Here is a 23,675-nt window from a genome sequence, read left to right as displayed (position 1 = left end):
GGTAATATTACCAATCGTACAAGATGCCACCAAGTCCAAGGTTGCCACAGGAGTCAGAAAAAATCAATCCTGGTGTGACATCTGCGCAGATTGGAAAAGAATGTAAAATCCCTGCCTGTAGGGTGGAGACACCTCCAGACGTTTACCAACTCTAACTCCACACACAGATCCACTAATTGTTTAGTTTGTACAGAGGGTATCGATGGGCCTTTGGGCAACTGTCTACTGTAGAATCCTTGAGACAGTTAAAATATCCCCCTATAATGATTTGCCGGGACTCCCGACTGAACAATTTAGAGAATGCATCTATCAGAAATTTGAGGGGATGGGCCAGAGGGCAATAAACATTTAAAACACCATATTCTTCCCCGTTTATCAGGGCTTTGAGAATCACAAGCCTCCCGTGTATGTCTTTAACACACTCTAGTAACTGAAATGGGAGATTCCTCCTAATCAATATAGCCACACCCCTAATTCTGGTATTAAAAGGTGAAAAGTAAACCCGATCAAAGACATTCTGCTATAGTTTCAAATGCTCCCTATCATCCAAATGTGTCTCCTGTAACAAAGCAATATCCACCTTTTCCTTTCTAAGACTCAAAAGTACTTTCTTCCTTTTAATTGGTGAGTGACTCCCCTTGATGTTCCAGGTACACCATTTAATCAAGTCATTAGCCATAACCTTCTACAGTAACATTTAAATTCCGGAGAGGAGGAACTCGAATTACAAATCACTGAGCCTTAGTATCGCAAATCCATCAAACATAAAAAAATACATAAATTAAACCCACTACAGTTAACAAACCCCCAAAGCTATCAAAGACTATATAAAACAAAAAACAAACCAACATATAAAGTGCCAATGGCATTGAATAAGGGGCAACTACCCATCCCAAAACTCAACTTCTCATCCTGCTGCCAATACTGCAGTCCAGGCATTTAAATACCTGAAACGGGCTACACTGCCCGGAGATAGGCATCTGGCCAGCCCAACCATTTTCCCTTCTCCGAGCTAGAGCTGCACTGCAAACACAAGCAGAAAAGAAAGAAAGTACACTATGGAAAAACAATGTGAATAAAGAAATTTTGAAAAAACTGAGTAAGTACCCCACCCATCTTTTGGTATAACATACCTTAGAAATTGAAAGTACACATCCCAACCGCCGCCAGATTATTATCAACGATAAAGATAAGGAAAGAAATCCCCAACCTGACTTCCTCTTTTTTTTTTAAAAGATAAAACAACGACATACCCAAACAGCACTACGATTTTTACATATTAAATTGTTCAGATTACGTTAATTTGTCCACAAATTAACCTTGCCTTCTCCGACGTGTCTAAGAGATGTATGGATCCATCTAAGGTGATCCAAAGTTCTGCCGGATACCTCAGAGAGTACTGGATTCCGAGATCCCTCAGTCTTCTCTGGATCCCCGCTGCTGAGAAATCCTGGAAGAACATGATCTTAGAGCCCTCATAAACTAGGGCCTTAGGCTCCTTCCCATGGATTCTGGAAGCTTCCACGACTCTCTCTTTATCTCTGTGATGATGAAACCACACCAAGATAGGATGAGGACATTGATCTGGACCTGACCTCTGCGCCGTGACCCGGTGAGCCCACTCGATTTTCAAGCCTCTCATTCCGGCCTCCAAGTTAAGGACTATCAGCAACCAGTCCTCAATATGTTCTGCTGACCACTCATCTTCTTTACCCTCCAGCAAACCGACGATCCGAATATTTTTTCTCCTGCCCCTGTTCTTGAGGTCATCAACTTGGTCAAGCAAATTATGGACTTGCGTCCCCAGGGCTTGGATCCTATCCTTGGAGGAACCAATATCAGCTTCAACCACTGTGACATTGTGTTCCACCTCATCTGTCCTTTTTTCCAGGTCTCCCAGATGCTGTTCCTGCTTCTACAGCATGGTAGAGATCAGGGCCAGCTTCTCCTCTATCTACTTACCCAACGTCTCGCGAGATTTCACTAGCTCCTTCACCAGGGCCTGGTAAGTAATCAAGTTCGAGGATCCTGCAGGATGGGCCACAGGCCTGGCCTCAGATGCTCCTCCTCCATTCTTCAGCATCCCTGGATGGCGAAAACCAAGGAAAGCTGATTTTTAACAGTTTCCTGAGACTCCAGGACCTTTCCAGAGTCCCGGGATATCGCAGTGCTGTGGGTAGGGTGGGTTAAATGTTTGTCCCGCTTGCGCTGCAGTACGGAGCGCCGCAACATGATTATCCTAGATCGCCGCCATCTTGGAATCCTCTCATTCTTGTTCTTTTTAAAAGTGGGAATGGGTTCTCATCAGCTGCTCTGTCCCAGCCCACTCATAATTTTGCAAATCTCAATCAGAACTTCTCAGCCTTCTTCTCTTCAAGGAGGATAGTCCCAATGTCTTCAATCAGTCTTCATAACTGCAGATCCTCATCACTGGGACCATTCTTGTACACCACTTCTGTGCTTTCTGCAATGCATTTACATCTTTCTCATAATGTGGTGCTTAGACTGTATGCAGTACTCCAGCTGAGGTGTGTCAAGTATCTTGCTCAAGCTTAAAAGTCACACAACACCAGGTTATTGTCCAACAGGTTTATTTGGAAGCACTAGCTTTCGGAGTGCTGCTCCTGATAACTATCTGATGAAAGAGCAGTGCTCCAAAAGTTAGTGCTTCCAAATAAACCTGTTGGACTATAACCAGGTGTTGTGTGATTTTTAACTTTGTCCAAACCAGTCCAACACCGGTGTCTCCAAATCTTGTACAAGCCCAACATCATCATCCTCCTCTTGTACTCAATGCCCCTATTAATAAAACTGGGGACACATTATTAACTGCTCTCTCCAGCTGCCCTCCACCTTCACTGATCTGTGCACAAATACACCCAGGTCCCTCTGCTCCTGCAGCCCCTTTAGAATTCAACCCCAACTATTTCACATTATTTTTCAATGTTCTTCCAACCAAAGTGCATCACCTCACACTCGTCTGCATTGAATTTGATCTGCAACCTATCCACCCATCCATGTCCTTTTGTAGTTCCAAACTGTCCTCCTCAAGTTTGCTATTTCTCCAAGTTTCATATCATCTGAAAACTTTGAAATTGTCCCCTGCCCACCAAGATCCAAATCATTAATATATATCAGGAAAGCAAAGGTACCAATACCAAACTCTGGGGATGTCAATTACAACCCTTCCCCCAGCCTGGGAGAAAGAATAGATTAGATTCCCTACAGTATAGAAACAGGCCCTTCGGCCCAACAAGTTCATACCAACCCTCTGAAGAGTAACACACCCAGACCCATTTGCCTACCCTATATTTACCCCTGACTAATGCACCTATCACTATGAGCAATTTAGTATAGCCAATTCACCTGACCTGCACATCTTCGGATTGTGGGAAGGAACTCACGCAGACACGGGGAGAACGTGCAAACTCCACACAGGCAGCTGCCGGAGGCGGGGATCGAACCTGGGTCCCTGGCGCTGTGACACAGCGGTGCTAACCACCGAGTCACTGAAAGTGAGGTCTGCAGATGCTGGAGATCAGAGTCAAAATGTGTGTTGCTCTTCTTCCTGATGAAGAGCTTATGCTCGAAACGTCGACTCTCCTGTTCTGTGGATGCTGTCTGACCAGCTGCACTTTTCCAGCACCACACTTTTTGACCCTTTGCCTCAGCCTGAAAAATATCCATTGCCATTACTCTCTGTTCCCAATCACTCAGTCAATTTTGCTACTATCCCTTTTATACCATGACCAACAGGTTTCATCACAAGTCTGTTGTATGGAACTTTATCAGACACCATCTGAAGGTCCATGCTCAACATCAACAGCATTACCTTCATTGTTATCACATAGTCTGCCATTACACACTTTCTATTGTTAGCCACTAACAGTCTCCATTAACAGCTATTCACCCTCCAAGTCAGATCGTTATGAGATTACTTACAGTGTGGAAACAGGCCCTTCGGCCCAACAAGTCCATACAGACCCTCCAAAGAGCAACCCACCCAGATCCATTCCCCTACATTTACCCCTTCACGTAACACAACGGGCAATTTAGCATGGCCAATTCACCTAACCTGCACATTTTTGGACTGTGGGAGGAAACCCACGCAGACACGGGGAGAATGTGCAAACTCCACACAGACAGTTGCCTGAGGTGGGAATTGAACCCAGGTCTCTGGCGCTGTGAGGCAGCAGTGCTAACCACTGAGTCACCGTTATCCAATCCTTTGTCTGTCCAACTGTTCTTCTCTGTCTTTGGGCTCTATCCCCACGTCTCATTTCCTCCTTACCCCCTCCCTCTACCCTACCTTCTGCGTATAAGTCAACATTTTCCTTGCTACCATCACCACAGAGGAAGGGTCACTTGACCTGAAATTCTGATTTCTCTCCACAGATGCTGCCAAAGTTTCTGACCTTTTCCAGCAACTTCTGTTTTTTTTTCTGACTTACAGCATCCGCAAGTCTTTTGGCCTTTGCAAACTAGACAAGGCTGTGGGAGGGTTGGACAGAATGTAAGAGAAATGGGTTTTTATGCGATGTTGGAGGTGGTGAGTGGTCTGCGAATTGTTTCCCAGGGTATCCCCTGCTGGTCAAGGTAGAAAAGCTAGAAGTCTTTGTCTTGTCTCACTGTACTTAATGAAGCACCCACAATGGTATTTGAAGCAATCTGTCAATTCTGAATCCTGATGACAACAAACTGGAATGGCACAGCATGATGGGTAAAGCTCTGGATCTACCTTAACCTTTCGAAAATTACAGAATTCTACTAATTTAAAGTTGTTTAAGCTGAGGGGCGGCATGGTGGCTCAATGGTTAGCACTGCTGCCTCACAGCACCAGGGACCCGGGTTCGATTCCCACCTCGGGTGACTGTCTGTGTGGAGTTTGCACATTCTCCCTGTGTCTGCGTGGGTCCCCGCTGGGTGCTCCGGTTTCCTCCCACAATCCAAAGATGTGCAGGTCAGGTGAATTGGCCATGGGAAATTGCTCATAGTGTTCAGGCATGTGTAGGTTATTTGCATTAGTCTGGGGTAAATGTAGAGTAGTAGGGGAATGGGTCTGGGAAGGTTACTCTTTGGAGGGTCGGTGTGGAATTGTTGGACTGGAGGGCCTGTTTCCACACTGTAGGGATTCTGTGATGGAACTGGATATAATGTCAATCAGCTCACAGGTGGAATGTGTAGTTCATTACTGCTGAAGTACTGGGTGCAGTTCTGGTCACCACACTAAAGGAAAGGTGTGATTTCACTAGAGAGGGTGCAATGGATGTTCCCTGGGCTGGAACTATTCAGCTATGATCAGAAGCTAGATAGGCTGGGGTTGTCTTCCTTAGAACAGGGAATGCTGAGGGGGCAACCTACCTGCAATGTACAAACTTCTGTGGGCTATAGACAGGGTGGTTTGGGAGAAACCTTTCCCCTCATTACCAGGGGCACCAGGTAGGAAGTAGGAGGGTGAGAGGGGATTTGAGAAAAAAAAACATTTTCACTCTGAAGGTGGTGGATATTTGTAACTTACTGCTAAAAAAATGTTGGTGGAGGAGGCAACCTTCAAGATATTTAAAAAGTATTGAGATAAACACTTGAAATGCAATACTATGCAAGGATACTGACTATGCTGGAAAATGTCATCAAAAAAGATAGATGTTTGATTAGCAGATGGGCTGAAGGAACTGTGTTGTTAAAAGGTTTGTGAATATCACGTGCAGCAGGTCCTCTTTCTTTCGTAATCTGTTAGACCAGACTCAACTTGTCTTCATCACCGCCCAACTTCCTTTCACATATTAAGTCAGAAGTCACATGACACCAGGTTATGGTTCACTTGAAGTCAGAAGCGTTTGGAGTACTGCTTCTTCATCAACTGAAGTGTCTTGTCCAGCCCAGTCCAACACGGGCAGCTCCACCTCAGAGCTACCATTGGCACTGCATATTAAGTGGCACTGAAATCAGAAGCTCCAATAATTATACAGTGTGCCGTTGCCAAGGTGACTTACTGTTCCCTGCTTTTTCCTTCCCCATATGATTGATCCGAATATGGCTTGCCCATTCCTGACCCTCACCCTGGATGAACAGTTTCCCAGAAGGAGGAGAATTGTCACAATTAGAAGTATTGCTGAATGCTGTATTTTAGACCTGCACCAGTTAGTCAATTGATAAATCTAGCATTTGAACAGAAGCTCCCATGGCTCTGCTTTGTAAAAATTCCTCTTAATTATGCCTGAAACCAATGACCTTTTAATATTTAAGGGGGGAACATTCCTACAGTGTTTATATTGGAAGCAGCTGCTGATGAATTGCAAGGTCATTTTATCTCGTTCATGACAAGATAAACATGTTCTGTTGCGTATTTTTGATATAGTTTGTTTTATCAAACAGGATAGAGTTTATGATTTCATTCACTGTTTGCATACATTGTAGTAATGACTTACTGTTCATAAGACTGAGAACATTTCATAAGTTGTATTTAATTTCAAAGTTTATTGTTTTTTTGTCATTATGCTTCTTAATAAATGTCCTTTATAATAAGTCTTTGTTTTACTGTAACAGCAGATCTGGCTTTTGTACCAAGTAATGCCCACTCACCAACACTGTCCCTCTCCCCTCACCTACCTTAGTTAATGGATTACTGTTGGGGAATTACACATCATCCTATTCCTTTGGTTTCAAAATTAGTTGGACATTGTATTTTAACTTGCTTCATTCTGTTGCATTTGTACATTGTAGTCCATTACATATTAGGCCTCAACCTTAGTTTGTGTCTTTTGTATCTTGCCCAGCTAAGTGTCAACATTTGTTAACAATTTTGTGAACAACTTTCATCAACGTGTTTTGTCACACCTCAAATAATTCAATGAGGCTTGTGAGGCATGACCTGCCCCTCACAAAGCTATGCCGACTCCACTGGAGTAGTACCAGATGATTGGAGGGTGGCAAATGCTATTTCCATGTTCAAGAAAGGGAATAAGGATAATCCTGAGAATTACAGATCAGTCAGTCTTGCATTGATAAGGCTGGGCAAATTATTGGAGAGAATTATGAGAGACAGGATTTATGATTATTTGGAAAAGCAAAGTTTGATTAGAGACAGCCAGCATGGCTTTGTGAGGGGCAGGCTTCACTAGCCTTATTGATTTTTTTGAAGATGTGACAAAACACATTGATGAGGTAGAGCAGTGGATGCCATGTACGTGGATCTTAGCAAGGCGTTTGAAAAGATTCCCCATGGTAGGCTCATTTGGTCAGTAAGGAGGCATAGGATACAGTGAAACCTGTCTGTCTAGATACAGAATTGGCTGACCCATGGAAGACAGAGCAGATGGAAAGTATTCAGCCTGAAGCTTGTTGGCCAGTGGTCTCTGCAGGGAGCTCATCTGAGACCTCTTCTCTTTCTGATTTTCATAAATGACGTGGATGAGGAAGCGGAAGGGCAGGTTAGTAAGTTTACAGATGACATGAAGTTTGGTGGAGTTGTGGATAGTGTGGAGGGCTGTTGTAGGTTGCAACAGGACATTGACAGGATGCAGATCTAGGCTGAGAAATGGCAGATGGATTCAACCTGGAAAAGTGTGAAGTGATTCGTTTTGGAAGGTTGAATTTGAATGCAGAATACAGGGTTCAAGGCAGGATTCTTGGAAGTGTGGAGGAATGGAGGGATCTAGGGGTCTATATTGATAGGTCCCTCAAAGTTGCCACCCAAGTTGATAGGGTTGTTAAGAAGGCGTATGGCGCGTTGGCTTTCATTAGCAGACGGATTGAGTTTAAGAGTCGCAAGGTTATGCTGTAGTTCTATAAAGCCTTGGTTAGGCCACACTGGGAATATTGTGTTCAGTTCTGATCATTTCATCATAGGAAGGATGTGGAAGCTTTCGAGAGGGTCCAGGATGCTGCCTGGACTGGAGGGCATGTCTTAAGAAGAAAGGTTGAGGGACCTAGGGTTTTTTTCATTGGAGTGAAGAAGGATGAGAGGTGACTTGATAGAGGTGTACAAGATGTTGAGAGGCATAAATAGAGTGGATAGCCAGAGACTTTTTCCCAGGGTGGAAATGGCTATCATGAGTGGATATAATTTTAAGGTGATTGGAGGAAGGTTCAGGGGAGATATCAGAGGTAGGTTCTTTACACACAGAGTGTTGAGTGTGTGGAATGCACTGGCAGCGATGGAAGTAGAGTCAGATGTGTTAGGGACATTTAAGCGACTCTTGGATAGGCACATGGGTGATAATAAAATGGAGGGTGTGTGGGTTTGTTTGATCTTAGAGTAGGATAAAAGCTGGAGGGCCGAAAGACCTGTACTGTTCTATGTTATAAAAGCAAAATATTGCTGAAGCTGGAAACCTGAAACAAAGACAGAAAGGGTTGGAGAATCTCAACAGGCTGGCAGCATTTGTGGTGAGTGAAAAACAGAGTTAACATTTCAAATCTGATATGACTCTTCTTCAGCTGTGAAAGAGGCTGAAAAATGGTGGATTTTCTGCTAGTGACACAGGAGAGGAGGAGAAAGTGTCCACAGATAAAGACAAAAGGAGTGCTAAAGGCAAGGGGTGGCACGGTGGCTCAGTGGTTAGCACTGCTGCCTCACAGCGCCAGGGACCTGGGTTCACTTCCAGCTTTGGGTGGCTGTCTGTGTGGAGTTTGCACATTCTCCCTGTGACTGTGTGGGTTTCCTCTGGGTTCCTCCCACAATCCAAAGATGTGCAGGTCAGGTGAATTGCCAATAGTGTTCAGGGATGTGTAGGTTCAATGTATTAGTCAGGGGAAACATAGAGTAACAGGAAAATCTGGGTTGGATATTGTTGGGTTGAATGGTCTGCTTCCACACTGTAGGGATTCTAATGGTGGTGAAGGAGAAGTGGAGATTTAAAATAGGTGTTAATATCTTGATTTCTTAACCAATGAGATCTGATCTTCAAAGAAATAAAGGTCATGAGCAAATCTTGTGATATTGTTTTGCCTACCTTTTCAAGAGTTGAACAGAAAATCTAAGGCTGCACATTTAAGAATTTGCCATGGTAAATTTTTAATTCAATTTTTATCCTGTCATTTTGAACTAATCAGTTGGATAATGTTTTACTTTGGTTTGATTGAGATCCTGAGCACTATTTTTGTGACTGCATCGAACTCCAGCTCAGCATGTGTTCCTCCAATATTTCCCAATTTTGTGCAGGCATCAATTGGAGGTTCACTTGGTGCCTTCACTAATTATTGTCATCATCTTTGAACAAGACAATATACAGAGAGTAGATCTTGCATCCCAATCTAAAGCTGTTTTTTTTTTAATACCTCAATTTTTGAATTGCCCTTCTGTACAAATTACAGGCTACGATCGGGTCCTGACGAGGGGCTACATTCGAAATGTTGACTTCTCCACCTCTTGACCTGGCCTGCTGTGTTCTTCCAGCCTCCTGCCTGTCTATCAGGAACATTAGGCTTCAAACACGAGGTGAGTGTAGGTCACACAGCCACAATGACAAATCCAAACTTCACCCATGGTAGGTCTGCGATGAACTATGTGGAATAGCTGTTGTTACTGCTCATGTCACCGTTTACTTTATATCTTGTGAAGAGCTACAATCGCACCAACATGAGAATTGAGGCATGTTAAAACCATAACTGTGCTTCTGGGCCTCTTACCTAGCGAGAATGCAAATCTTGTCTGATTTTTTTTAACATATTTTCCCTCCACCTGTTAAAGCAGATTGTGTCCAATTAAACTCACTCATGACATCAGTACAGGTTGCAGTAGAGTAGGGCTGGTTCAATTCAGCTGTTCCGACTGAGACACTGAAGTTTTAAAAGCAATCCAGTGAGTTGTCTGTACTTTTTTTGCATTTGAATTTGTCATAGTTTGTGTTGCATGTCAATTTGCCTCATACCTGATACAAAATATGAATCTGGCCTGTCGGGACAGAGAAAGTGAAGACTGCAGATGCTGGAGCTCAGAGTCAAAGAGTGTTGTGCTGGAAAAGCACAGCCGGTCAGGCAGCATCTGAGGAGCAGGAGAATTGACGCTTTGGGCATAAGCTCTTCATCAGGAGTGAGATTGGGTTTCTTTGCAGTTAATCATGTGATGAATGCATCGTGGATACATTGAAATCTCCACATTGCATTGACACTAAGCAGTCAGAATAATGGTCATTGGCGCATACATTCTGCAGATTTGAGAACAGCTTTTCGGAAGGTGTGTTTGTTCTTCTTAGGTTGCTGAGGTCAAACTCTAAATCCTAGGCAGAAAGCCATCGAATGTCAGGAACTGTTTGCTATTCCCGGATTTTTACCAGACTATTGGGTTTTAATTAACCCTTAAACAAACAGCCTGGGCAACAAATGTTTGGACGTTTTAAGAGCAAACAGTGGTACAAATTTCCCAATTGTTAAAAATTAATCAGCCTCCGCTAGGATTTTATATAAGTCAGTAAAATTACTTGCGAAAGTTTGTCCTGGTGGAGCAGTTGGTCAACATGAGGACCTCACTGTTACTTGTTGTCTTAGTTGTTTTTCCTGCACTGTGTCAATGTTCCCCTCTGTAAGTATTATTTCTGCTTCATTTGATCCCAACCAGTTTTCTCCATATCTTAATTTATTATAATCCTCCTTCCTCTTCTTTTTTATATGCTTGTCCAACTTCCCCTTTAATGGACCTACACTATTCACTTCAATTATACCTGATATTCTACATCGATTATTGTCACAGTTTATAAGAGTGTTCCTTCTTGCAAATTTATTTATTTCGATCAGTTGAGGTAATGGTGCCTTCTGTTCAGTAATGGTTAGAAGATCGATTAGTTTTCAGTTTGCAAAATTGAACTATAACTACACCGGTCCACTTAAGCCATTTCTGAAATCAACGAGGTACATTGTTACGAGAGCATCCTAATAATTGCTGTTGAGGAAATGGTAATTGCTTTGTTTTTTTCCTGACAGATACATACTGACTGCCCCGAATGTTCTGCGAGTTGAAAGCGAGGAAAATGTAGTTGTGGAAGGCCACAATAGCAACAAAGACTTAGATGTTGAAATTCGTTTACAATTTTTCCCGAAAAATAATATCATAATATTTAGAGCTAATGCTGCTTTATCAAACAATAATAACCAAATCTCAGTGCCTGTTAAGGTAAGTGAACTGAAAAATTAAATGTTTAAAAGGGTTTGTGGCTTTAGCAGTCTTTACTTAGCAAACACTGGTCTGGGCTTTGTTCTCAACATTATGGTCTGGAGATGTTCCTTCTACAGCCTTCAAACTCATAATCCCTCAATCCCTTGTCCCCATTATCCTTGATTCCCTTAATGATTAATGCAATGTATCTCAGAGTGTCTTGCCTTCATAGTGCTTTGCTGTACTCTCTATCTCCAGCATCACCAAAGAAGAGGAGGAATTGCAGGAGTGATAGGAAACCTATGAGGAGGAAGGTGAGGGTGAAGATCATGAGATGGCACAAGATAGTCGTCAACCAGATGAACAGGGCAGGGCATGGTTTGGTTGAGCAGAGAAGTCAGAAACAGCCTTAGAGTTACCTGCTACCAAGATGACTGTTCTGCTCAGAGACATCTTCTGTGTATTGAGTCGGAAGAGATAGGAGAGGTCTTGAACAAGTACTTCTCTTCAGTATTTACGAACAAGAGGGACCGTATTGTAGAAGAGGAGAGTGTGAAATGGACTGGTAAGCTAGAAGAGATACCTGTTAGGAAGGAAGATGTGTTGGACATTTTGAACAACTTGAGGATAGACAAGTCCCCCGGGCCTGACGGGATATATCCTAGGATTATGTGGGAAGCAAGAGAGGAAATTGCAGTACCGTTGGCAATGATCTTCTCGTCTTCACTGGCAACGGGGGTGGTACCAGGGGACTGGAGAGTAGCGAATGTTGTGCCCCTGTTCAAAAAAGGGAATAGGGATAACCCCGGGAATTACAGGCCTGTTAGTCTTACTTCTGTGGTAGGCAAAGTAATGGAAAGGGTACTGAGGGATAGGATTTATGAGTATCTGGAAAGACACTGCTTGATTAGGGACAGCCAGCACGGATTTGTGAAGGGTAGGTCTTGCCTTACAAGTCTTATTGAATTCTTCGAGGAGGTGACCAAGCATGTGGATGAGGGAAGAGCAGTGGATGTAGTGTACATGGATTTTAGTAAGGCATTTGATAAGGTTCCCCATGGTAGGCTTATGCGGAAAGTCAGGAGGCATGGGATAGAGGGAAATTTGGCCAATTGGATAGAAAACTGGCTAACCGGTCGAAGGCAGAGAGTGGTGGTAGATGGTAAATACTCAGCCTGGAGCCCAGTTACAAGTGGAGTTCCGCAGGGATCAGTTCTGGGTCCTCTGCTGTTTGTAATTTTGATTAATGACTTAGATGAGGGAGTCGAAGGGTGGGTCAGTAAATTTGCAGATGATACGAAGATAGGTGGAGTTGTGGACAGTGAGGAGGGCTGTTGTCGGCTGCAGAGGGACTTAGATATGATGCAGAGCTGGGCTGAGGAGTGGCAGATGGAGTTCAACCCTGCCAAGTGTGAGGTTGTCCATTTTGGAAGAACAAATAAGAATGCGGAATACAGGGTTAATGGTAGGGTTCTTAGTCAGGTGGAGGAACAGAGGGATCTTGGGGTCTATGTACATAGATCTTTGAAGGTTGCCACTCAGGTGGATAGAGTTTGTAAGAAGGCCTATGGAGTATTATCGTTCATTAGCAGAGGGATTGAATTCAAGAGTCGTGAAGTGATGTTGCAGCTGTACAGGACTTTGGTTAGGCCACAGTTGGAGTACTGTGTGCAGTTCTGGTCGCCTCACTTTAGGAAAGATGTGGAAGCTTTGGAGAGGGTGCAGAGAAGATTTACCAGGATGTTGCCTGGAATGGAGAGGAAGTCGTACGAGGATAGGTTGAGAGTTCTCGGCCTTTTCTCGTTGGAACGGCGAAGGATGAGGGGTGACTTGATAGAGGTTTATAAGATGATCAGAGGAATAGATAGAGTAGACAATCAGAAACTTTTTCCCCGGGTACAACAGAGTGTTACAAGGGGACATAAATTTAAGGTGAAGGGTGGAAGGTATAGGGGAGATGTCAGGGGTGGGTTCTTTACCCAGAGAGTGGTGGGGGCATGGAATGCGCTGCCCGTGGGAGTGGTAGAGTCGGAATCATTGGCGACCTTTAAGCGGCATTTGGATAGGTACATGGATGGGTACTTAATCTAGGTTAGAAGTTCGGCACAACATCGTGGGCCGAAGGGCCTGTTCTGTGCTGTATTGTTCTATGTTCTATGTTCTATGTTCTATAAATGCAATGCTTTAATTTACACAGTCAGCTGTCAGGCCTTTGATCTCAACATTAGTCATTGCTTGGAATGGACATCAGGTTTCTTAGGTTATGCAATAAAATGGTGACTTCGTGTCTTCACTCTCCTTCTGATCTCATCTCTGTAAAAGCCTGAGATGGGCACACACCATGTCCCGGCGCAGCCTTAAGGTTACAACAGCTCTAATACAGTGAACTCATCTGTGGCTGCATGCTCTTAGAGTTTTGCATTACTTATATTAAAGTGGAACCCGCCCAATCAGAAAGTCTCCCTGGTCATAAACTTTGAGCACATTGACATGCTGAGACTGCTCTTCATATGACTTAGTCCACCACTATGCCTGAATCTCCACTGTACCCTTGCACTGCCTGACTCTACTTAGTGATGTACCCACTAGTGTAGGGTATAGAAGTTTCAGATGTTCTCTCCATTCAGTTGCACAATAAACAGAGATATCTGAGGTAGCCATTTTCAATCTCTTTACCTTAGTTTTCCAGCATGGCACACAATTGACCTTTGCTTCCTCGACGTCATTAATAGGGGCATCGAGTCCAAGAACGAGGAGGGGAAGTTGAACTTGTATGAAACACTGATTAGAGCTGGACATAGGCAGGGGAAGGGGGGCACACTGTAGAAGTGATGAACACAGTAGCTGGGGAGAAGCTGTTCTAGCTCGTACAAGGAAATGGGATGGGAGGGCACAGATTTATAGTGATGTGCAAAATAAAACAATGGTGATGCAGAAAATATGTATTGGTAGGATAGTCAATCGTGAAGAGAAGGTGAGAGCCTGCACAGAGGAGGATAGTTGAGATGGGAAATCTCACAACCTTTAAAAGGTACTTTGGATGAGCACTTGAAATGCCATAACGTTCAAGGCTCTAATTCGGAAAGTGAGACTGGTGTCAGTAGCAGTGTATTTTTGGTGGTAGAGATAGATGGGCCAAAGGGCCTCTTCTGTTTAATTCTATGATTCCTTACAGTATCGTTCAGTAAACAGGCGAAACATTGGCAGCTGGAGCATAATTTGGGAAAATGCGAACTCATCCACTCAGGCAGGAAGGATAGAAAAGCAGGATAGTGTTTTGGATAGTATTCTTAGAGAGAAGAAAGCTGAGCGAAAATCTGATTGAGGTTTCTGCGAGCTGTCTGGACAAAGTAGATAGGGAGCAGCTGTTCCCGCTTGTGAAAGATAAAGGAAGGACAGGTCATAGATTTGAAAGTGATGGGGGTGATGTGAGAAAAGATTTTTCACACAGCGAGAGCTAGGGTCTGGAAGGTACTGTCTGGAACTGTGGTGGGGGCAGATTCAGCTGAGGCATTCTAGAAGGCAGTGGATGATTATTTGGCTCATTATGGTGTGTAGGGGCATGGAGAAAAAGCAGGAGGTTGGCACAAGGCATCAGATCTAGTGTAGGCATGATTAGCTAAATGGCCTCCTCCTGAACTGTAATGATTCTATGATTCCTGGAGTCTTTAGGAACATGTCACGGACCCTGATTCCTCCCATAAATGTTACCATTCACCCCCACGTCCTCGAGTATAATCCAGACTGTAATGTCCAACTGATGTGCATGTGGTTACGCGAGAGCGTCATCCGTCAAAGATAATGTCACACCTGCTTTCAATGACATTATCAGTAATCAATGAGAGCTGACAGAGCAGGGATTACACCTCCGAAATTATGGAGTGCATCAATTCTACCAAACAGTTCATGGACGTTTTCATGCATTTATCGTAGACGGGCATTTTGATGCAAGAAGATTATTGGAAGTTCTTCACAGGACTGTCATTGCAGGAATTTTGAAACCGGCAAAGTCTCCGTCTGATAGAAGTCAAGCAATCTCATATTCATGGTTACCTTGGCTTACAGAAGATGATGTTTCTTTTAAACTGAGCTTTTGTTATGCTGGGAAAGAAATATGGAGTCGCACCAATATTTTAGCATGAAATCAAACATGACAGGATAGCACAGCATTGTTTATTGAGAAGATCTGGGAGTAGGTGATGCTTGGACACGGTTGTCAATGACGCAAGATATTGAAACACTTCTAAGAACAGTGTATGTAATGTTCAGCAGTCTGGAAAGGACAATTCGAGGAAAATGCCAAAATCATAGAGTGTGATGCTGTGGCATTTAGATCTCTGAATAAAGTGAGGAGACTGCCAAAACACTTCACAGTGAGTGCATTAATGCAAAGCTATAATGTCTTGAAGAAGGGCTCATGCCCGAAACGTTGATTCTCTTGCTCCTTGGATGCTGCCTGACCTGCTGCGCTTTTCCAGCAACGCATTTTCAGCTCTGATCTCCAGCATCTGCAGTCCTCACTTTCTCCTATAATGTCTTGATCAAGTACAGCACAGAGCAAGTGAATAAGTGCAATGATCCAATAAACTCGCAAAGCCACAATATCTTGTTGTATTGACAGCTCTGATTGATGCTGTCGGTGAACTGGCATCACTGTGTAACTTCTGTCGGAGAAGTTGTGAGATAATGATTGAACTGACGTAATTTGCAGAGACCAAGGTTAACAAACTGATGAGTCAATATTGAGGTGAATGAGTGATGAAGTTAAGAAGGTTCAGGAAGTTCCAAACAGTGAAGTGGACACTGCAGCATTCCCTTAACTTATTCAGCTCCTATGTGACCACCTGTATAGTAGATTTCCAAAACAGGAATAAGTGGAGTGACCTACATTTGATGAAGCTGTAATCTCCAAGACAACTGGTTATGAATTTGGAACAGAAAATATGGTGTTTTTGATATCCAAATATTTCATTCCTTAAACAAAAACTACAAAGAAATTATGGCCACAAAGAAATGTGAACAAATTGCGATTTCGCATTGGGTTTTTTTGTGGAAAACATCAAAATTATTTCAATTCAGGTGTTCAGAGATTGGATAAACTGTGCCCTAAAAGATGACTTGTTTCAAGAAATGTCCATTCTTCTGGACATTAATACAAACCTTTTCCAGCATCAAGTCTTGACTGCGAACACAAATTTAGCCTGATGAACTTGATTATGCGTAAATCTAGAAACCAATTCAAAATAGATCACTTGAACAATTTGATGCAACTTGAATTGTACATTTCATCAAGAGGATGGATCAGTCTGGATACAGTATACAATGATTGGGCAGAAAATCAACTGCGGTGCAGAAAGCCGCTAACAAAGGATTGAAGAAATTGTTCGTGTCATCTATGTTATACACATTATGCATAAAGCCACCACTGGGCTAGACCAAAGACTTCAGACCCAAACAAACATTTTTGATTATTTTAGTCAGTAGAATACTTGTCTCTGTAAAATAAGATTATCATAGAGTCATAGAGTTGTACAGCATGGAAACAGAGCCATGGGTCCAAATTGTCCATGCCGACCACATATCCTAAATTAATCTAGTCTCATTTGCCAGTATTTGGCCCATATCCCTCCAAACCCTTCCTATTCATACACCCATCCAGATGCCTTTTAAATGTTGTAATTGTACCAGCCTCCACCACTTCCTCTGGCAGCTCATTCCATACACGTACCACCCTCTGTGTGAAAATGTTGCCCCTTAGGTTCCTTTTAAATTTCTCCACTGTCGCCTTAAATCTATTCCCTCCAGTTCTGGACTCCCTCACCTTGGCTATTCACCCTTTCTGTGCCCCTCATGATTTTATAAACCTCTAGAAGGTCACCCCTCAGCCTCTGATGCTCCTGGGAAAATAGTCCCAGCCTATTCAGCCTCTCTCTGTAGCTCAAACCCTCCAACCCCTGGCAATATCCTTTTAAATCTTTTCTGAACCCTTTCAAGTTTCACAACATCCTTCTAATAGGAAGGAGACCAGAATTGCTTGCAATATTCCAAAGTGGCCTGATCAATATCCTGTACAGCTGCAACATGATGTCCCATCTTATTCACTCAATGCACTGACCAATAAAAGCAAGCATATCACATGCCTTCTTCACTATCTTGGGTATCTGACACTCCACTTTCAAGGAACTATGAACCTGCGCTCCAAGGTCTCTTTGTTCAGCAACACTCTCCAGGACCTTACCAGTAAGTGTCTAAATCCTGCCCTGATTTGCCTTTCCAAAATGCAGCACCTCACATTTATCTAAATTAAATTTTATCAGCCACTCCTTGGCCCATTGTCCCATCTGATCAAGTCCCATTGTACTCTGAGGTACGCTTCTTTGCTATCCATTACACCATCACTTTGACATCATCTGCAAACTTACTAACTATATCCCCTATGTTCACATCCAAATCATTTATATAAATGATGAAAAACAGTGGACCCAGCACCAATCCTTGTGGCACTCCACTGTTCACAGGCCTCCAGTCTGAAGAGCAACCCTTCTCCACCACTCTCTGTCTCTTAACTTTGAGCCAGTTCTGTATCCAAATGGCAATGCTTCCTGTATTCTATTTGATCTAACCTTACTAGCCAGTCAAACATGCAGAATCTTGTCAAATGCTTTACTGACTTCCACATAGGTCACGTCAACCACTCTGCCTTCATCAATCCTCTTTGTTACTTCTTCAAAAAAATTCAATCAAGTTAGTGAGACATGATTTCCCACACACAAAGCCATGTTGATTATCCCTAATCAGTCCTTGCCTTTCCAAATACATGTCCCTCAGGATCCCCTACAACAACTTGCCCATCACTGATGTCAGGCTCACCGGTCTATAGTTCCCTGGCTTGTCTTTACCACCTTTCTGAAATAGTGACACCACATTTGCCAACCTCCAGTCTTCTGGCACCTCACCTGTGGCTATTGATGATACAACTATCTCAGCAAGAGGACCAGCAATCATTTCCTTAGCCTCCCACAGAGTTCTAGGGTATGTCTGATCACGACTCAGGGAATTATCCATCTTTATGCATTTTGAGATGTCCAGCACCACCTTCTCTGTAGTATGGGCATTTTATTTCCCCAAATTCTCTCTCTTTCTTCTCCACAGTAAACACTGATGTAAAATACTAGTTTAGTATCCCCCCCATCTCCTGCAGTTCCACACATGGGCTGCCTTTGGTGATCTTTAAGGGGCCCTATTCTCTCTCTACTTATTCTTTTGTACTTAATGGAAAACCCCATTAGATTTCCTGATGTCCCTTTTAAGTATACTTCTAATGTATTTTTACTCTTCTAGTTATTCACATGATCCCTGCTGTCTATACCTGACATGTACTGTACTTTCTTCTTGTTCTTGACCAAAACCTCAGCATCTTGAGTCATCCAGCATTCCCTACACCTACCAGCAATTCCTTTCACCCTAACAGGAACATAACTGTCTTTATCTCATTTTTGAAGGCTTCCCATTTCTAGCCATCCCTTTATCTGGGAATATCCGCCCCAATCAACTTTAAAAGTCCTTGCCTAATACCTTCAAAATTAGCCTTCCTCCGATTTAGAACTTCAACGTTTAGATCCTGTCTATCCTTTTTCACCTTAGAGAATTATGGTCACTGGCCTCAGAGTGCTCCCCCACTGACACCTCAGTTACCTGCCCTGCCTTATTTCCCAAGAGTAGGTCAACTTTTGCACCTTCTCTGATAGTACATCCACATAGTGAATCAGAAAATTTTCTTGTGCACACTTAACAAATTCATCTCCATAACACTATGGCAGTCCCAGTCTATGCTTGGAAAGTTATCTCCCTTAGTATAACTGCCCTATTATTCTTGCAGATAACTGAGATCTCCTCACAAATTTGCTTCTCAATTTCCTGCTGACTATTGTGGGGTCCACAGTGCAATCCCGATAAGGTGATCATCCTTTTCTTATTTCTGAGTTCCACCAAATAACCTCCCTAGACATGCTCCCAGGAATATCCTCCTTAAGTACAGCCTTACTGTTATCCCCACACTCTCTCCTTTCTTGCCCCCTTTCTATCCTTCCTATAGCATCTATACCTTGGAACATTAAGCTGTCAGTTCTGTCTATCCCTGAGTCAAGTCTTTGTAATTGCGATGACATCCCAGTTCCATGTTTCCAACTGTGCCCTGAGTTCATTTGTGGAGCCTCTTGCATTGAAATAAGTGCAGTTTTATTTATCAGTCCTACGTCATTCTCTGCTTTGTTCCTGCCTGCCCTGACTCTTTGACTCACTCCTTTTCCCAAGTGCTTTAATGGACGCACAGCAAATAAAACATTACCATTCTGGAAAGTGGATACTCTGATTTAAATATTCTACTCAGACCACTCAGAAGGCTGCACAGGTACCACAGTAATTATTGATTGATTTATTGTCTCGTGTACCGAAGTACAGTGATAAGCTTTGGTTATGAGAGATACAGGCAAATCATAGGAAGCAAGCATGTACAGTTCAAAATGACTTAGACAGAGGTATGCAGGTTACATTGCACAGGGCGAGCACTAGGGGAGATCAATGTTAATAAGACCAACATTATTTAATGAGAAACAACATAGTATACCACCCATTCTATTGAAGCACCAAGTGCTGATGTACTGAAGCCAGCACAGCAGTGAGACCTTGGATAGACCCTTCCCCTTTTTGCTATTGGCCTTTGAGAGCCTTGGGTACAGCTGCCTGTCTTTTCCCTGCGAATCTCTGACCATGTGAGGAATGGCAGTGTCCAGAGGCAGGTCTTCTTCATTGGGCTTCGCAGTTACCTAAACATTTCATGTCAGCGCTGTATCGGTTTGTTCATTGCTGACCTGATTACTTGAAGCTGCAGCTCCTCTCACCATCCATACCTGAGCACACTGATTGACTCAGGGCCCCAACATGATGGGGCGTGACTGCTGTATGCAAAACAGTGTGTATTGGAAAAACTTAACAGGTTTGACAGCATCTGTAGAGAGGAAAAACAGAGTTTGACTCCACTGACCCTTCGTCAGAATGTCTGATTTCAGAAGTCCAACATCTGCACAGTCCTTCTTTGTTAACTTAAGTCACTACAGCACACCCTGTTTGACATGGCCTCCCTGCCTCACGGATCTCACAGACATATTGAATCCCACCATCCCATTTGATAAAAAGGACAGAAGTTGCAATGTCAGAGGACCACAACCAAGAAGCGTTGTGCAAGGAAAGACCCCTACACAGTACTGCAGTGGGATGCCAGAGCCATAACTCTGTAATTGGGCCTTATTATAATCAAAGCTATTCACTCAGTGCAGGTGAAACCCTAGGAAATATCTAGGCCAAAAATAAACTGCTGGGGGCAATAGTTACATAACAACTGTGTTTATTTTGATTGGAACTTCTCTCTATGTTTCTTTTGTAGATACCCAGTGAAAGAATTCCCAAAGATACAAAATTACCTGAATATGTGGTGTTGGAAGCAATATCAATAGCATTTCACTTGGAGCGAGTCATCCTTATTTCATATCAAACAGGACACATATTTATCCAGACTGATAAACCAATCTATACACCAACTCAGACTGGTAACTACGGCTGCATTATTTCTGATATCTCTTTAATATAGAAGTAAAGAACTATGTTGATGGGATTATTTTCAAAGAAATGGAGTGACGTGTCAAGTTGAGTGGTGTTGGGAGTGGAGAGTAGGATTCTTCTTTCAGGATTAAAGGTGTTTGCATTGAAGCCACACACAGATGCATTTGTTCTCTTGAAGGGTGGGAGATGTTTGCTATTCTTTTCCTTAAATGCAACAGATGCTGGATCAATTATTACATTTAAAACCGAGATTAGTAGAACTTTGTTAACCAAATTTATCAACACATGAATATAAGAGATAAGGGTAGGTGTAGGTAGCATTGCTTTCCAAGTCTGCTCCATTGCTCAAACTAATCATAGCTGATATTGTGCGAGACCTCCTAATTTTCACCCTGCTGCCACATCCATTGATTCACCGAGAGGCCAAAAAAAACCTACTTTCTCAACCTTTAACACACTCAGTGATGGAGGATCTGCAACCTTTTGCTAATGGGCTCAAGACAGATAGAAGGAGTAGGTCACAAGGTATCCATGATCCCCTTGGATGATGTAACAGGCTGGAGAGCCTAAATGACTTCCTCCTATTTCTATAGTACAGCCACATCCTCTGCCATCAGCATAAGGCAGCTCAACCTCAGAGCAGTGATCTCTGTTTCAGCACAGCCATGTTTCTTTCCATTAGGTTTTCTGAGTCAGATTGCAACTTTGAATTAAATTATAAACCTTTGATCAGCATGTGTGTGTGTGCGTCCTGCATTTGTACTTAATGGAGCCATTTTGTTATGAGTGAGGATAATTTTTTTGATATTCAGTCAGATGGAGACGTAAATTAATATTTTCCCAATGCTGTTGAGTTCTGTGGGATATGAAAAATTCTATGTTTCAAACATATAAGTGGAGCTCCAGGACAAGCATTTTAAAATTCAGTCCAATAACCATGAACAAAATGATGATGGATTTTTTGTTTGTAAAATAACATTGTTTCTGAATGTAATCTGTAATAGCTGTCCAACTTGGATAGATAGATCTTTCACTTGAGGTGGTGTTGTGGTATTTGTCGTGGGTCAGTTGTTAGTGCTCTTATCTCTAAGTTAGAAGCTTGTGACTTCAAATCCCACTTCAGGACTTGAGCACAGAAATGATGTCCTTCCTAGTATTTATCCCTGGATCAGCATCACTAAAAAATAGACAGCTGCATTGTTGAATTTTGAATTCGCTGTCAGGTTTATTGAATTACAACTATGGCTACATTGGGGAAATTCTTAATTGAGTGTGAAATGTTTTGGACTCATGTGGTCATAGAAATGCAGCATTTAACATGGGTGCTGGGGAATATAAACACTACTGCTTATTAGAATCTCCTATTAGAAAAAAAAGGAAAAAAGAAATAGAAATGCAACATCATTAGCTCCTTACATCCAAGGTCAGCTTTTGTGAGGACGACTCTGGTATATTTACTCTGTGTTTGGAGTTTGCACCCAGATCTCAAAAGTCAATGCTTAGCTCACTACAACATTCAATGTCCATCCTATATATTTCAAAAAACTTGCTTTCTTTTGCCTATCTAAAGTTGTCAATGGCAACATGCTTCGCTACTTTTATATACAATACTATAATTCATTGTGTGATTTTTATCTGCTTTTTAATATTATGTCTTTTATCGCACACAAAGCTTTATTTATTTATAGTTCACTGCAAAAACATACAATGAGAATTAATTGTTGTTTGTTTAATTTTTCCTCAGTTCTTTACCGTTTGCTTACTGTGAACAATGACATGAAGCCCATCAAAAAAACTGTTCTTGCTGATTTTGTGGTAATGTATATTCTTATATTTCATACAACTGCACAAGACCTTTTTGTCTCATTCATAGGACAGTGCAATTCAGAGCTTCTCAGTATCTCAGTTTGTAAAGGATGGAGCTGAACCAGACAGGTGTCTGGTTAAATCGCTGGACAGAGCTAGGCCACCTGATCTCAACCTCGATCACAGTATCTGAAGACCCCAAATTGCCCAAGAAAAACCACCCAGGGTGACAACCATTGAGAGACAAGCCGCCCCTATAAATAGATTGGAAAGAATTAGTGAGAAGCAGCTCAGAGACTGGTTCTCTCCCAATGCTTCTGCGAATAGGCTTGCGATCGGGTGAAGTCTTCAGCAGCTAACATGGGTGGGAAGCAACAAGCAGTGGTGCAGTGATAATGGCACTGGGTGAGCCAACCAGAGCCTCAGGCTAATGTTCTGGGCACGTGTCTTCAAATCCCACCAAGGCAGATAGTGAAACTTGAATTCAGTACAATTACAGTCCTTGTGTTATTTTTGTCAATAATCAGAAATACAGAAGATAATGATATGATCATTACAGTATTCATCCACTGAGTGATTCAGATCCCTTTGTACTACAGAGTTGTTGTGGTTCTGTTCGCCGAGCTGGAAGTTTTTGTTGCAAACGTTTCGTCCCCTGGCTAGGCGACATCATCAGTGCTTGGGAGCCTTCTGGTTGTCAGTTTCAGCTGTCCGCTGTAGTGGTTGGTATATTGGGTCCAGGTCGATGTGTTTGTTGATGGAGTTTGTGGATGAATGCCATGCCTCTAGGAATTACCTGGCTGTTCTCTGTCTGGCTTGCCCTATGATAATAGTGTTGTCCCAGTCGAATTCATGTTCTTGTTGTCTGCGTGCGTCAACCGGAAGCGGCAGGGACAGACCACTATAAACACCGGAGGAAACATCAAAGAAGCACTTCGCAGGAGGCTCCCAAGCACTGATGATGTCGCCTAGCCAGGGGACGAAACGTTTGCAACAAACACTTCCAGCTCGGCGAACAGAACCACAACAACGAGCACCCGAGCTACAAATCTTCGCACAAACTTTGAACTACAGAGTTCCTTTACCTCTTTTAATCCCAGAAGTATGGTGCAGAAGGAGACCATTTGGCCCATCATACCTGTGTTCACTAGTGCCAATC

General features: G+C 42.8%; 1 protein-coding gene across 1 annotated transcript in view; it reads left to right on the top strand.

Moving 5' to 3' along the window:
* The first annotated feature begins 10,384 nt into the window (after positions 1-10,384).
* LOC122552261 (complement C3-like) overlaps positions 10,385-23,675 on the top strand; it is a 115,016-nt gene continuing 101,725 nt past the window's right edge. The window contains exons 1-4 of the mRNA XM_043694948.2: positions 10,385-10,522; positions 10,921-11,110; positions 20,535-20,697; positions 22,455-22,525. Of these exons, the coding sequence (XP_043550883.2) occupies positions 10,458-10,522; positions 10,921-11,110; positions 20,535-20,697; positions 22,455-22,525 (489 nt within the window). The 5' untranslated portion in view covers positions 10,385-10,457. The remainder of the gene's footprint in view (positions 10,523-10,920; positions 11,111-20,534; positions 20,698-22,454; positions 22,526-23,675) is intronic.

The sequence above is a fragment of the Chiloscyllium plagiosum genome, unplaced genomic scaffold (genome assembly GCF_037043375.1).
Source record: "Chiloscyllium plagiosum isolate Xiang-an unplaced genomic scaffold, Cpla_swu_hap1 HiC_scaffold_45, whole genome shotgun sequence".
NCBI classification, from domain to species: Eukaryota; Metazoa; Chordata; class Chondrichthyes; order Orectolobiformes; family Hemiscylliidae; genus Chiloscyllium; species Chiloscyllium plagiosum.
Note: the sequence above shows the minus strand (reverse complement) of the source record. Positions and strands in the feature narration are given on the sequence as shown.